Source organism: Bubalus bubalis, chromosome 5 (genome assembly GCF_019923935.1).
Source record: "Bubalus bubalis isolate 160015118507 breed Murrah chromosome 5, NDDB_SH_1, whole genome shotgun sequence".
In the NCBI taxonomy this organism is placed as follows: domain Eukaryota; kingdom Metazoa; phylum Chordata; class Mammalia; order Artiodactyla; family Bovidae; genus Bubalus; species Bubalus bubalis.
This window is the reverse complement of record NC_059161.1, coordinates 116,969,931-116,984,271: the sequence shown is the minus strand read 5'-3', so window position 1 is coordinate 116,984,271 and position 14,341 is coordinate 116,969,931. Positions and strand designations below refer to the sequence as shown.

The 14,341-nt window shown below is 49.0% G+C and overlaps 1 protein-coding gene across 4 annotated transcripts in view; it reads right to left on the bottom strand.

Moving 5' to 3' along the window:
- Positions 1-4,417: 4,417 nt before the first annotated feature.
- APLP2 (amyloid beta precursor like protein 2) overlaps positions 4,418-14,341 on the bottom strand; it is a 62,397-nt gene continuing 52,473 nt past the window's right edge. For 2 of the 4 annotated variants that reach the window (XM_044943573.2, XM_006061679.4), the window contains 6 exons: positions 13,062-13,214; positions 11,681-11,716; positions 9,066-9,151; positions 8,297-8,371; positions 7,652-7,807; positions 4,418-5,849 (listed from right to left, as the gene is read on the bottom strand). In XM_044943573.2, coding sequence (XP_044799508.2) covers positions 5,748-5,849; positions 7,652-7,807; positions 8,297-8,371; positions 9,066-9,151; positions 11,681-11,716; positions 13,062-13,214 — 608 coding nt within the window. In that variant the 3' untranslated portion in view covers positions 4,418-5,747. The remainder of the gene's footprint in view (positions 5,850-7,651; positions 7,808-8,296; positions 8,372-9,065; positions 9,152-11,680; positions 11,717-13,061; positions 13,215-14,341) is intronic. The other 2 variants (XM_044943572.2, XM_044943574.2) reach the window with 1 other exon arrangement.

The window sequence follows — 14,341 nt, the reverse complement described above, 5'->3', positions numbered from 1 at the left end:
GAGGAGGACACGGGAGCCTCGTTGCCGGGACATTCAGATCCACCCTCGGCTCCTTCTGCACCGACCCCTCGGGGTAATGGAACCCACTGCTGTTTCACCTGTGCTCCCCACCCCGCATCTCTGAGACCCACCGTCTATAGGGGCGTGGGTGATGGACACTGGTGCTAAGAGCTGGTGAGCTGGACGAGCCCTGGCTGACAAGCGTTGCATGTGGGGTGCTCCAGGCCCGTTTCCCAGGACCGACATCCCCTGGGCAGGGGGTGTCATTCCTCACCTCTCTGTGTAAGACAATAGCCCCCTGTGAAGTCCAGACAATAAAATGAGGCAACGCATTCAAAGCAGCTGGCAGATGGCAGGCGCTGACCCAAGCAAAGCTGGTCTGTTAAATTTGGGAGGGAATCCTAATGAATGCAGACCCACATATCCCAGCTGGTATTGCAGAGGGCCAACTGAAGACACCTTTCAGACACTGGCTTCAAAGAAATGAAGTTTCTATTTTCCCAACTTCCTGGCTGCGAGTTGTGAGGTCAATGCAGGAGGGAGGGGCAGATGGGGACCTGCTGATGGCAACAAAGAACCAGCCGGTTCAACTGGTTTGTCCCAAAGCATTTCCTGGCCAGAGGCTCATAAAACGCACACCCCCTATTCCAGTATCTAAAGAAAATGCATACACCATGTATGTGCACACACGGACACGCAGTGGGATCTTGACAGCACCGTATATGTAAAGCTGCATCACACTCCACTAGGGCGAGGACTGCTGAGATCAGCCCCCGAATTTACTCACGAGCAGAAAGACTTCCATCACAGTGAAAATCACCTCAGGGCACAACACACTGAAAGCAGGTGTCGAGTAAACAAATCTCCTTCAATGAGAGAACAGTGCCCGCTAGTGGCAGTTTATTTAAGAAACTCAGAAATGAAGGCTGCAAACCTTTCTTTAAAATTCAGCCCCAAGCTCTACTCACAGTCGCCAGGATCGAGAAAAGTCTTATGTTAATAAACAATTGTATTTTGTTGCACCAAACCCTTCACTTTCTGATTTCTTTCTTTTAGCTAATCATGTAGTTCTTATGTTTGATCAAATGAATGATCACTACACATTTATAGGAATTCAGATGGTAAAGAATCCACCTGCAATACAGGAGACCTGGGTTCCATGCCGGGATCAGGCAGATCCCCTGAAGAAAGGAACAGCAACCCACTCCAGTATTCTTGACTGGAGAATTCCATGGACTACATGGTGGGCTACAGTCCATGGGGCCACAAAGAGTTGGACATGACTGAGCGACTAACACTTTCACTTTCAAAGGCAGTCAAGAGCTCAAAAGGAAATAGGCATATGGAAAACAGTATGAGATCCCTTAAAACACTGGGAATAAATCTACCATATGACTCAGAAACCCCACTACTGGGTACACACCCTGAGAACACCACAATTTTAAAAGACACATATCCCAACACTTATTGCAGCACTATTTACAATAGCCAGAGGGAAGCAAGCTAGATGTTCACTGACGAATTGATAAAGAAATTGGGGTACCCATACACAACGGAGTATTACTCAGACATAAAAAAACAGAATGAATTTGAGTCTTGGTTCTAGTGAGGCGGATGAACCTCGAGCCTGTTACAGAGAGAAGTCAGTCAGATAAATACAGTATATTAACGCATATGTATGTAATCTAGATAAGTGGCATTGATGAACCTTTTGCAGGGAAGGAATGGAGACAGATGCAGAGGATGGACTTGCGGACACAGTGGGGGAGTGAGTCAGTGGACGAATGAAGAAAGTACCATCAACATACACTATCATGTGTGAAACAGCCAGCCAGGGGGACGTTGCTACGTAACACTGGAGCCCAGCCTGCCACTCTGTGATGATCTAGAGGGGTGGGATGGGGGGGAAGGCAGCTGGGGGGACATTGTTACGTAACACTGGAGCCCAGCCTGCCGCTGTGATGATCTAGAGGGGTGGGATGGGGGGAAGACAGCCGGGGGGACGTTGCTATGTAACACTGGAGCCCAGCCTGCCGCTGTGATGATCTAGAGGGGTGGGATGGGGGGAAGACAGCCGGGGGGACGTTGCTATGTAACACTGGAGCCCAGCCTACTGCTCTGTGATGATCTAGAGGGGTGGGATGGGGGGAAGGCAGGAAGGCTCAGGAGGGAGGGGGTGTGTGTGTAATTAACAGCCGATTTTCATCGTAGTATGGAGGTGATGGAATTCCAGTTGAGCTATTCCAAATCCTGAAAGATGATGCTGTGGAAGTGCTGCACTCAATATGCCAGCAAATTTGGAAAACTCAGCAGTGGCCACAGGACTGGAAAAGGTCAGTTTTCATTCCAATCCCAAAGAAAGGCAATGCCAAAGAATGCTCAAACTACCGCACAATTGCACTCATCTCACATGCTAGTAAAGTAATGCTCAAAATTCTCCAAGCCAGGCTTCAGCAATATGTGAACTGTGAACTTCCTGATGTTCAAGCTGGTTTTAGAAAAGGCAGAGGAACCAGAGATCAAATTGCCAACATCCGCTGGATCATGGAAAAAGCAAGAGAGTTCCAGAAAAACATCTATTTCTGCTTTATTGACTATGCCAAAGCCTTTGACTGTGTGCATCACAAGAAACTGTGGAAAATTCTGAAAGAGATGGGAATACCAGACCACCTGATCTGCCTCTTGAGAAATTTGTATGCAGGTCAGGAAGCAACAGTTAGAACTGGACATGGAACAACAGACTGGTTCCAAATAGGAAAAGGAGTTCGTCAAGGCTGTATATTGTCACCCTGCTTATTTAACTTCTATGCAGAGTACATCATGAGAAACGCTGGACTGGAAGGAACACAAGCTGGAATCAAGATTGCCGGGAGAAATATCCATCACCTCAGATATGCAGATGGCACCACCCTTATGGCAGAAAGTGAAGAGGAACTCAAAAGCCTCTTGATGAAAGTGAAAGTGGAGAGTGAAAAAGTTGGTTTAAAGCTCAACATTCAGAAAACAAAGATCATGGCATCCGGTCCCATCACTTCATGGGAAATAGATGGGGAAACAGTGGAAATAGTGTCAGACTTTATTTTTCTGGGCTCCCAAATCAGTGCAGATGGTGACTGCAGCCATGAAATTAAAAGACGCTTACTCCTTGGAAGGAAAGTTATGACCAACCTAGATAGCATATTCAAAAGCAGAGACATTACTTTGCCAACAAAGGTTCGTCTAGTCAAGGCTATGGTTTTTCCTGCGGTCATGTATGGATGTGAGAGTTGGACTGTGAAGAAGGCTGAGCACCGAAGAATTGATGCTTTTGAACTGTGGTGTTGGAGAAGACTCTTGAGAGTCCCTTGGACTGCAAGGAGATCCAACCAGTCCATTGTGAAGGAGATCAGCCCTGGGATTTCTTTGGAAGGAATGATGCTAAAGCTGAAATTCCAGTACTTTGGCCACCTCATGCAAAGAGTTGACTCATTGGAAAAGACTCTGATGCTGGGAGGGATTGGGGGCAAGAGAAGAAGGGGACGCCAGAGGATGAGATGGCTGGATGGCATCACTGACTCGATGGACGTGAGTCTGAGTGAACTCTGGGAGTTGGTGATGGACAGGGAGGCCTGGCGTGCTGCGATTCATGGGGTCGCAAAGAGTCGGACACGACTGAGCGACTGAACTGATCTGATCTGATGGCCGAAACCGACACAATGCTGTAAAAATTAAAAAACAAACAAAAAATAATAAAAAGGGAAACAGGCAAGTTAAGAGAAGGAAGAATACTTTCAAAATCCTACTGCACAAACTCAGATGGATTTTCCTCATAAAAAGAAGAAATTATAAGAACTATTAAGACAAAGCCAGCAGGGAATTCTCAGGCAGTCCGGCTGGTTGAGACACTGCAAAGGGCACAGGTTCCGACCCCTGACAGGGGGACTAAGATCCCACATGCCACCAGGGATCAGACATCCCACATGTAGCGCCGCAAGGAAGAAAGGGAGACAGAGCAATGAAGCAAGCAGTTCTTATGGAATTTAAAAACATAATTACAGAACTCACTAGAAAGGTGAAGATATGCAAAGGAACACCCAGATTACAGACTATAAAGAAAAAGGAGCAATTAGAGGTTTAACCCGTTAACAGTTTTAGAAAACAAAATACAGTGCAGGAAATCATTACAGAAATAATGAAAGACTGTTTCTCTGAGATAAAAAAATGTCATAAGCTTTGAGGTTGAAGGAACCTTTTCTCTTTTTTAAATTTTTTAAATGAAAAATGCAATTCAAGCTCAGGAGTCCAGCCTGCTGGACCAATTCCTGCCTCCGCCGAGTGGTCAGTGACCCTCCAGAAAAGGAAGCCACCCACCCTCCGGGGTGGAGGGTTGAAGCAGTCACCACGAGTAACGCCAGGCCAATGACACACGGAGTCCTGGTGGAAGTTAAAGTATTTATTGATGTGTTTAAACTCTGTACATTCTCCACAGATCAGATTAAGGAGTTTGTAGGTGAAGTTTATCTGTGCATAGTGGGAAGAGACATGGATGGGTAAAGGGGAGGAAGAAGAAAAAAAACATCACAGGGAAATAGAAAAAAAGATACACCACAGGTTACCAGAACCTTCTGAATTTAAAAAAAAAAAAAAAAGGAAAAGAAGCAGCTGTGAGCAGCAACATCAACTACACAAGCATCACAGAGACTCATGTGAACGAAACAAAACTTTCGGAGCTTCCATGGGGTCTACAGGTCATTTCGTGTACAGCTTGGAACATCCACCTTCCACAGAAAAGCACACCTCCCTGGTTCTCCCCGGGCCGCTGGCCGTCTCCTCCTGCCGTCTTCTCCCAGTGGATGGTGCGGACCAGTGCCTTGGCGGGGGAGGGGGGCCAGGGATTACCCAAAGAGGAAAACTGCACATCTAGACATCACTTGGGAAGGACGTGCGTGGTCAGAAGCTACGGCGAGTCAACGGCAGACAGAGGAGGGTCGCCAGGTACCAACGACAGGCTAACTTCTGTGGAAGAACTGGATTGAGAAGGAGCGCAGCAGTGGGCCTGCTCTGCACACACAGGCTCGCTGAGAGATGCTGAAGCGCAAATGCTTGCTCTGAGCACCTCTCTGGTGACAGGACTTGTGAGAAGACACCCTGGTACCCAGCGGCGGGAGCACCAGATCTCCGAGAAAGGGTCCTTCAAAGGCATTTTCAGAGGGGATGGTGATGTACTTTAAGGACCAATAATAACAGCTCCTGATTCAGCTTTCTCAGTAACTTTCTGAAAGCCCATTTAAAGGGAATACTGCCTCTTCTTCTTCATTTTTTTTTTTTTTTAATAAAAATCAGGACAGTGAGCCTTAAAGAGTTGGTTTACACAGTGCAGCTGGAACAAACGGCCCGCATGTAGCATGTTCGGTCTATCATTGACAATCAACATTTTCCATTTCAATAGAGAGCATGTGTGAGATGATATAATAGAAGTGAGATTCCTGATTAATTTAAAAAAAGAAAACTACATCAGTCAAATATCTGCAATAGATCATTTGTTCATTTAAGGTTTATATATCATATATTGTTATATTAACATTTTTTCGCCCATTTAAAAGAATGGAAATTGTGACTCTACAGTAGTACTTTATAGTCTTAATGCTCCAGGAGATCTGAGTGTCGAGGAACTCCTCTGGAAGTCACTGTCGGTCCATCGTCCATCCAGACCTCTGGACGTCTGCTGCCCGCCCAACCTCCCTCCACTGGCGCTGCGCTTCCCCCGCTTAAATCTGCATCTGCTCCAGGTATTTGTAGGTTGGGTTTTCGTAGCCATGGTTCTGCATCTTGCTCAGGTGACGCTCTTCTGGGGTGAGCATCGGGTCGACCTGGAGGAACAAAGACGGCGGTCACTGTGAGAACGCAGGAGAACATGCCAGGGTGTCAGAAGACATGAACTGTGCGATCCCCGGGGACCACGGGCGCAGGCCAGACAAGAGCAGGCAGTGAGGACCCAGCAGGAGAAGAGAAGAGGGTCGGGGGCTTCCCTGGTGGTCCAGTGGTTAAGAATCTGCCTTGCAACACGGGGGATACAGGTTTGATCCCTGGTTGGGGAGTGAAGATCCCACATGCTGTGGAGCAATGACGCCCACACGACCCAACTACTGAGCCCTCGAGCCCCAACGAGAGCCCTCGTGTTGCAACAACAGATCGCACGCCCCAGTGAAGACCCCAGGCGTCGCAACTAAGACCCAATGAAGCCAAAGAAATAAAAAAAGAAAACTGGGGGGTATCGGCGCAGGAGCTGGGACGGAGAGTTCCGCTTCCAGTGGCAGGGTCTGGGGAAGGGGCGGCAGGTGCCATGTCGGGCTGCGAAGGTGGCAAGAGGCCCCTGAAGCCACCCAAGAAGCAAGCCAAGGAGACGGACGAGGAGGGTAAGGCATTCAAGCCAAGGAGATGGAGGAGGAGGGTAAGGCATTCAAGCCAAGGAGAAGGACAAGGAGGGTAAGGCATTCAAGCCAAGGAGACGGACGAGGAGGGTAAGGCATTCAAGCATAAACAGAAGGAGGAGCAGAAGACACTGGAAGGGCTAAAAGGGAAGGTCATGGGGAAAGGACCCCTGGCCACAGGAAGAATTAAGGAATCTGGCAAACAGTAAGCTGTTCCTTGCGTCCGAGGCGGTGAGGACCCTTAGTTCCATTCCTGTACAGACATCCGCATTCCCTGCCGTAGCAGCTGCTACACCTCTAGGTAGGATGAAGTATTGTCCTGGAACTTTTTGTACATTTAAAACTTTTTATTAAAAAAAAAAAAAATAATAATAATAAAAGAAAAGAGGGTCAGAGAGGCCAGCCTCCTGAAACCTAGAGTCCACGTTGGAGGGAACGGTGAGCTGAATCTACAGCAAGTCTCTGCTCTGCCGTGTCTATGAGGGGCGGCCTGGGCGAGGGCGAGCCATGCCAGCAGCAAGACCGGATGGCCTCCAGTCTCCTCCAGCTCCAGAATCCTACCACCTGATCAGGGTCCAGGAGGAGGTGAAACCAGATAACTAAGTGCATTTGGACGAATTTTCCCAACCGCATTCTATTCCTTACCATATTCATTTTCTGGAATTAAGACACCGTGGGCATTCCCACCGCCCACTAAAAATTAGTGCTAAGTAAACAGCTCTGAATACAAATGAGCAAAAGACGGATCAGAAAACAATCTGGTCTGGCTCTTTCTTTCTGAATCTCCTGCTGCTTTTTTTCCCCTATTGAAAAATAAGAGTGTTATTCCTCTTTCATATTTTTAAGACTCAGTTCACTCACATAGCCATTGTTACCTGATCTGTCATATACCTACCTGGTTTGCTCCTTAGAAACCAAGTCAAAAGAAGCAAACTAATAATAAATAGATATTAAAAAGTTAAAAAAAAACAGCATTAGCAGTCCTTCATTCTCAAACATCTAACGCACCTGAAAAAAAAAGGAAACACTAAGGAAACAATTTGAGAAAACCATTTTCTCAGCATAAAATGCTCTTAAGACTTCCTCACATTCACAGTCAAAGCCCAAATTAATGTTAAATGTTGGTGACAGCCCTTGTTGCAGATCAGCTTAATTCAGCGGGAGCTGACTTCCAAGACGGCAGCCAATACCACAGTGATTAAGCTGACGCTCGGGTCCTGTCCAGCTCGTTGACGGCTCACCTCCACGATGCCATGGCTGATGCTGCCGTACTGCCTCCTCCTCAGCATCACTAGGCTGATGACGATGATGGTGGCGATGGCCACCGCGACGACCAGCAGGCCGATGAGGGCACTGCTGCTCAGGCTGAAGTCTTCCCGCAGTGGCCCTACAGACTCCTGAAGCAACAGAACAGACAGGCCACAGGGTGTAAGAGACGACAAGCCCGCGGGGCGCCAGAACCCTGCTGCCCAAGTGGTTATCCAGGTGGGGAGGGCCCCCATCCTTTCCCTCCAGGGACAAACCCAGGTCTCCCGCTTTCAGGCTGATTTTTTTTTACCAGCTGAGCAACAAGAGAAGCCCAAGAATATTGGAATAGGTAGCCTATCCCTTCTCCAGCAGATCTTCCTGACCCAGGAATTGAACCGGGGTCTCCTGCACTGCAGGTGGATTCTTTACCAACTGAGCTATCAGGGAAGCCCTTCCTTTCCCTTCATGGGGATGCTAATCTTTCTTATCTGAAAGTACAGGAAAATGGGGGACGCGGGACCTTGATAACTTTAGATAGCAGGTGCTGCTCTGTCTTCCCCCTGAACTGGGAGGGCAGGAGAGAAAACAGCCAAGGCTGACCTGAGACCTGCCATCAGGTTTTGGAACAAAACGCATACCGGTTCTTCCTCGAGGCCTCCAACTCTCTCAGCGTTGAAAATCATTTCCTTCACGTCCAGGGTCTCATCAATGACCTGAAACAGCGGGGAAATGTCACCAGCTGAGTGGGAGGGGAAGTTTAGCATATGGGTAACTACTTCTTCGCTGTTCCACATACCATTTGGAGCAGGGAAACAGACACTGGATGGACACCCAGCAACCCATCAGTTCTGCCACGTTTCCTAGGTCCACTCACCAAACTCCTTAACAAAGGAGCAGGACTGGGTGCAAAATTACCGTACAGCAGTTGGTCTTTTAAGGGCTGTCCCCTGCCTTTTCCTTTAAGTGACCATTGTGGAGGTATTTCAGGACAGACTATCCAGTAGCCATGTTCAAATATCAAACTCAGTTAAGGATAATCTAGAAACATTAAGTGATAAAAATGCTAGAAAAATAATTAGCAGGAGGTATAAACCTCAGGCAGCTAAAGAACCAAATGTGATTCTATTCCACTTCAAGTTATTAAATCTACTCATTATAAACAGCCTCTCACATTTGTTCATACCCATAGTTGCAAATATTATTTTCCACTGTATAGCAAGAGATGAGCTACTGCTGAAAGAATTGCTCCATCTCATATGTAGATGCTGAAGAACAGGGCACAACTGTTGGGGCAGTGGGAGCCTGCCCTGTGCTCCCCTGTGGGCATGGACACGTTGGGGTCCAGCAGGGGAGTGTCCGATCGTTCTCAAAGTTAACTCGGACACGGAGCAGGGAGAAGCGGCTCACCATGTTCTCATCCACTTTCTTCTTGCTGTTGATCACTTTCTCCTCAGCCCCGATCAGTCCTCCGTCCTGCTCTCCTAGTGCGGATCCTGTGTGCAGAGAGCGCTGCTGTCTCCCGAGGTGGGCTGACCTCACGTCCGCCTCACAGAAGTGGCAGACTCCCTCCTGAGAGTCAGGGAGCCCCCACGGCATGCCCCCACCCCCGGCTCTCGATGTGCTACTTGCTCCCATCCTGGAGGATGCGTTATGCTCCACAGGGATGAGGGACACAGGACCGATGGGTGTCATGGGACAGGAAGAGGATGTGGTGCTCACTGTGTAAGCCTTCAGGAGAGAACACGCTTTGAACTACAAATAGAAACTGGGTCTAAAGGCCTTCCAGCACCAAAAAAACCCTCGACCCCTCTGTGGTATCACCAAGCACCTACTACCCCCACTTGCTCCTTTGCCATCGGGGCTCCGAATGGAAGAACTGTCACCCCTGCACGCCCACCTCGAGCACCGTCTTTCTGCTGAAATGCCCTCCCTTCCCTTGTACCTGCCCATCTGTCCTTCAAGCTGCAGATCTTTTGGGGAGACATTCCCAGGTCATGGTACTTAAAAATCATGTGTGTGATGACTGGTCTTGTTCTGTCTCTCACTATGCTGTAACCCTCCCGGGCCTGCACCAGACCATCACATCCTGAATAGGAAGGAGGCGTTCCCTACACAGGGAGATTTCTAACACCAGGCTGGACAGCACTGCTCCATAAACAGAGCAAGAATGTCAACTGTCCTCTTGTCAAGGTCAGACATCGCCTGAGCCAGCGTCGCCTGCGCGTGGCACTCTGAACGACAGCAAGAGCGAGATGCAATCGTCTAGTTTTCGCTCCAAAGCATGTGACTTCCAGCTCTCTTTGAGTGTTTTGTTAATAATAACAAACACAGTGCTATAGATGCCTGTGACCTGAACCTTTTACAAACAGATCAACCCGGCAACACACGTGGCATTCTAAGGCGACCATGGCAGGTGAGTCAGATGCCAATATGGGAATCTACAAAGCTCGCTGTCCACGGGCTGCTAGAGGCCCAGCCACGGCAAAGCTGTCCAGCTTACAGCCAGACTTGGGCTGGACCCAGAGCCTCCAGTCACTACACTGCAGCTTTTGAACCCCTGGCCAGCTGACACTTCACTCATTAGAATGCAGCCAGAAACCAGGCAGCTTTCGCCCCAAAGTGTTCATTTTAAAAGAGTCTCACAACTTGATTCGAGGGCAAGTTAAAGCAGGGCTGGCTTCTGTAGCCTCAGAACGTCAATGAAATAGTAAGGCTGTATTTCAGCGCACAGATGCTCATGACCAAGCCCAGTCAATTCGAACTGCTCCTCCCATCCCTCTCTCTCTCGTCAGAATTTCAAAGGTCCTAAGGGCAGGATCCTATTTGAAAAATGTGGCACTGAACCAATGGACTCAAAGCCCTACTGCCAGTGTGCAGACTGTCCTAACACTTTTTTTGGTGGTACAACCCATGTGTTTCTTAAATGCCGACCAAAACCACGTTGGTTATATAGATTGAATAATCAGGAGACGTTAAGAGACCAAAAGTTAACGTTTAAACTATTCCAGTGAATAACAGCTGAAGCATAAAGGTGAAAGCCAGTTAGACTTTTAGAAAATTCGTCTTCATCTAAACACATGTGCTGCTCAGAAGAATGCCCTCCAGTGACGGAGAGGAACACCCAAGGGAATAAAACCAAGCTCACACACCCTTGTGTTCTGAAAACCAACACATACACCACCCCCAACCCTTCAGCCGGGGCGCAGCACACAGAAGTCAGTCTGTGAGTCCTTGTTCACCGAGACTCTGAGACTGGGCCACCCACCCACCCAGAAATGCTGCAGCCACACTGCGTTCCATGAAATAGAAGCACCGTGGGCTCGGAAGACTGAAGAAGCCAGGTTCAAATGCTGGCTCCTCTACTTCTTCAGCTCATGACTTAACTCATGGAAGCTGAGGCTTCTTCAACTGCCTTATCTAGAAAAGAAAGTTAAGACCCCTACCTCCAGTGTGTGCAGTGGGTTACACAAGATCAAGGTTGCAAGCCTGCAGCCTGTGCCCACATGCAGTTAACTTTGTCTGAAAACTGGACACTTATTACATCAGGAGTTCACTTGTCTCAACCTGTTTCACCATCAGCTTCTACCATGTCCTAAAGGGACACTACATCTCAGGGCACATGAGACAGCTGGAAACAAAGACACCTGGGCATGGACAAAAAGCAAGGGACAGCTAAGAAGAAAGGGAAAAGATGTAAGTGGGAGCGGCAGAGAAAGAGAGGTAAAATAAAATGACTCTCCACCTGACCACAAGTGTGTTTTTACTTATGCCAGCAATTGGAAACCAACCCGTTTAAACTGGATATACTTTTAAAAGTCCACCCAGATTAAAAGGGTTTATGAAGAATCTACTTTGGTTGCTCAGTACTCAGGTGCCGGAGGTCTGGCTGCACTGGCTCCCCTCACAGCCACATCTAAAGGGATGAGGTGGAAGAAGTTAATGATGGGATGAAGCAGAGCATGAAACTTCAGGGCAAATGCAGGGAATGAAGGCCTTAGTGGGAACATCTATGACAAACCAACCTTTCTTCATTGGGTGGAACAACTCCGGCTGAGAGTCTAGCAGAAAGGAAAGCAGCAAAAACAAAACAGCACAAGAGGAGATTAAGGAAAAAAAAAAAACGCCTTCTTTCAAAATTCCTACCTTAGACCTTCTGTGTAACATAAACAAAAAGCATGCTTTCTTACAAAAGGGGCCTGCACTTCCCCATAAGCAAACAGCATCGTGAGAGCTACAGCAAGATTGGAGGGGAGGGGAAAAAGGCAGGTGGTCTTGGGTCTCTCGGGAGGGCTTCTGTGAGATTTCTAAATCATTTAGCTAGCCCCAAGTTATCTTCCTGAGAAAGTAACAGAAACACAAGTTATTCCTCGTCGTGGTTTTCCAAGGAGACAAGGTCCTAGTTCACAAACATCTAAGATGCCCCCGCCAGTAACAAGCTATGAAGCAGGGACCCTTGCAGCCCTGCCAGGGTGCAAGGGTGGGGGTCTGTGAGGGAACGGAAGGGGAGTGAGGCGGCACCTCTTTGTCTGGCTCATTCCTCGGATTCTCTTGTACTATCAGAGGCTCAGCTGTTCTGAGTTGGCACCTCTGAGACAGTAGGTTTAGAAGAAGACACTTGTGTTGGGGTCTGGAGGCCGAACTGGATGCCCTTTTCTTGGGCTTCTGTGGTGGCATCACTGGATCTGGGCCCAGGACTCAGGACTGCCTCAACTCAGGCTCCAGTCCTTCCTTCCCACCTATGAGCTATGTGACCCTAGGCAGACACTGACGCTCTTTAAACCCTTGATACCCAGACAGGAACACTTCCAGTCCCTTCCTGAGAGCATTATTTTGGGGAAGACAATATACAGGAAAGCATCCGCATACAGAGGCTGGAGCGTGTGGGGGCCCGGACAGCGGCGGCCACTGTTTTTATCATCAGCGCCATCGGCCGCGACAGCAGCAGACAAATAAATGGAAGCTGACTGCACACCCTGGCCTCAGGGCCTGGGACCAGCAGCCTGTTTATTTCTGGTACAGACTCATGGCTCTGAGAGCACACTGCAGACCTGGGAAGCAGCAGGGAGCCTCCCATCGCCTACTTCCCAAGACCGTGAGGAAAAGACAAGGACAGCCTAGGACACCAAAGTGCTATTTAAGCTGCAAAGGGGCCTCCACATCTAGGCCTCACACGCTGGATGCAGCTAGTGGCCACGGACAAACAGAGGGCTTTAGGCTTTGGTCTAACACAAGGGAGAAACACCACAAACTTCTGAGGTTCTGAAGGTGCCCCACTCGGAAGGTGCTTGGAGGACCCCATCCCCCTGACACCCCCACCCCTCCCTTCATCTGATTTCCATTTTCTAACCACGTCCCTCCCTGCCCTTGGTCCCACTGCTGGGCTGGCCTGTTGCGCATACGCACCTTCGTTCTCAGGCAGGGATGGGAAGGGATGGAGGGAGTGGAACGGCGGGATCTCGTCGCTCTCCTCCGAGCTCACCCGCACGTCCACGGGGGTTTCTGAGAAGGAGGAGCTGAACTGGTCCATGTCGGCTCGCTGTTCTTGAAGCAGTTCATCTGATAAAGACAGACGCCCAGGAGCCATGTTTTCAGAAAGATATTGTTTCCTGGCACAGGACAGCCTGAACGGGACTAATCTGGTCGGATGCGAGCTCTGTTTAAACAGGAGTCTCACCAGTTCACAATTCAGGCCACGACCTGTTCCTCTCACCTGAGTGTGCACCTCTGACTCTGTAGACTGCAGAGCCCCAGCACTGGGAACCCCAGGGCTCGTTCCTGAGCACCCCTCTCTCCTCTAGCAATTCACTCTGATTAAGTGGTTTCCTCCAATGACACAGGTGTAAATACCATCTATGGATCATGACCCCCACATCTGTGTCTTGTACCTATAGCCTGGAGATCTGGCTCATCTAACTGAGAGCCGATCACTTACTGTCCAAGGGCAGTTTCCATTTTAACAAGTGAAGACCACACTGTACCTCAGCACTGTTTGGCCCCACCACCCACTCAGCTGCTCACAATGAGAACCAGGGCATATCCAGTGCTTTTCTTCCCCTCACCCCCTGCCCCACCCACCCCTGTTCACCCTTCCTCTGAAAGGCACCCTTCAAGTCCACCCACCCCTCCAGCTCCTCCCATTCCTGTCTCAGGGCACTCAGCCAGCCCCTCTCCCCTGGATTTTTACAACTGCTTTCTGGTGACTTCCAATTTTCATCAACCCTCGACACAGCAACCTGGTAATTTTTTTTAAATTCACATTGTTTTAAAAAAGCATAATCCAGATATAGTCACTCGCTAGTTTAAAACCCTTGAGTGACTTTCTGTTATCCCAGAATAAAATCCAAACTCCTTGATTTTGCTAAAATCTCTCAACTTCAGGCTCTGCAGTCGTCACTTCCTGTGCTTGCTGTTTTCCTGCTGGGGGGTCTCTGCAGGGAGGGCTCCTTCTCATCACTAGACCAACCCCCTCACTCCACCCGCCCCCGCCCCAAGGCAGCCTGACCACCAGGCACCTCCCCAGCCCACCCTTCCACCTCCAGCACAGGACACCCCCTCCCACGGACACTCATCTTCCTGTCCTCTCCTCCTACAACGTGAGCTTCCGGAGGTCTGTCTACCGGTGCGCGTTCTGCTCTGCGACACACAGTAGGCACGACAAACGTTTGTTGAATAAATGAAGGGAA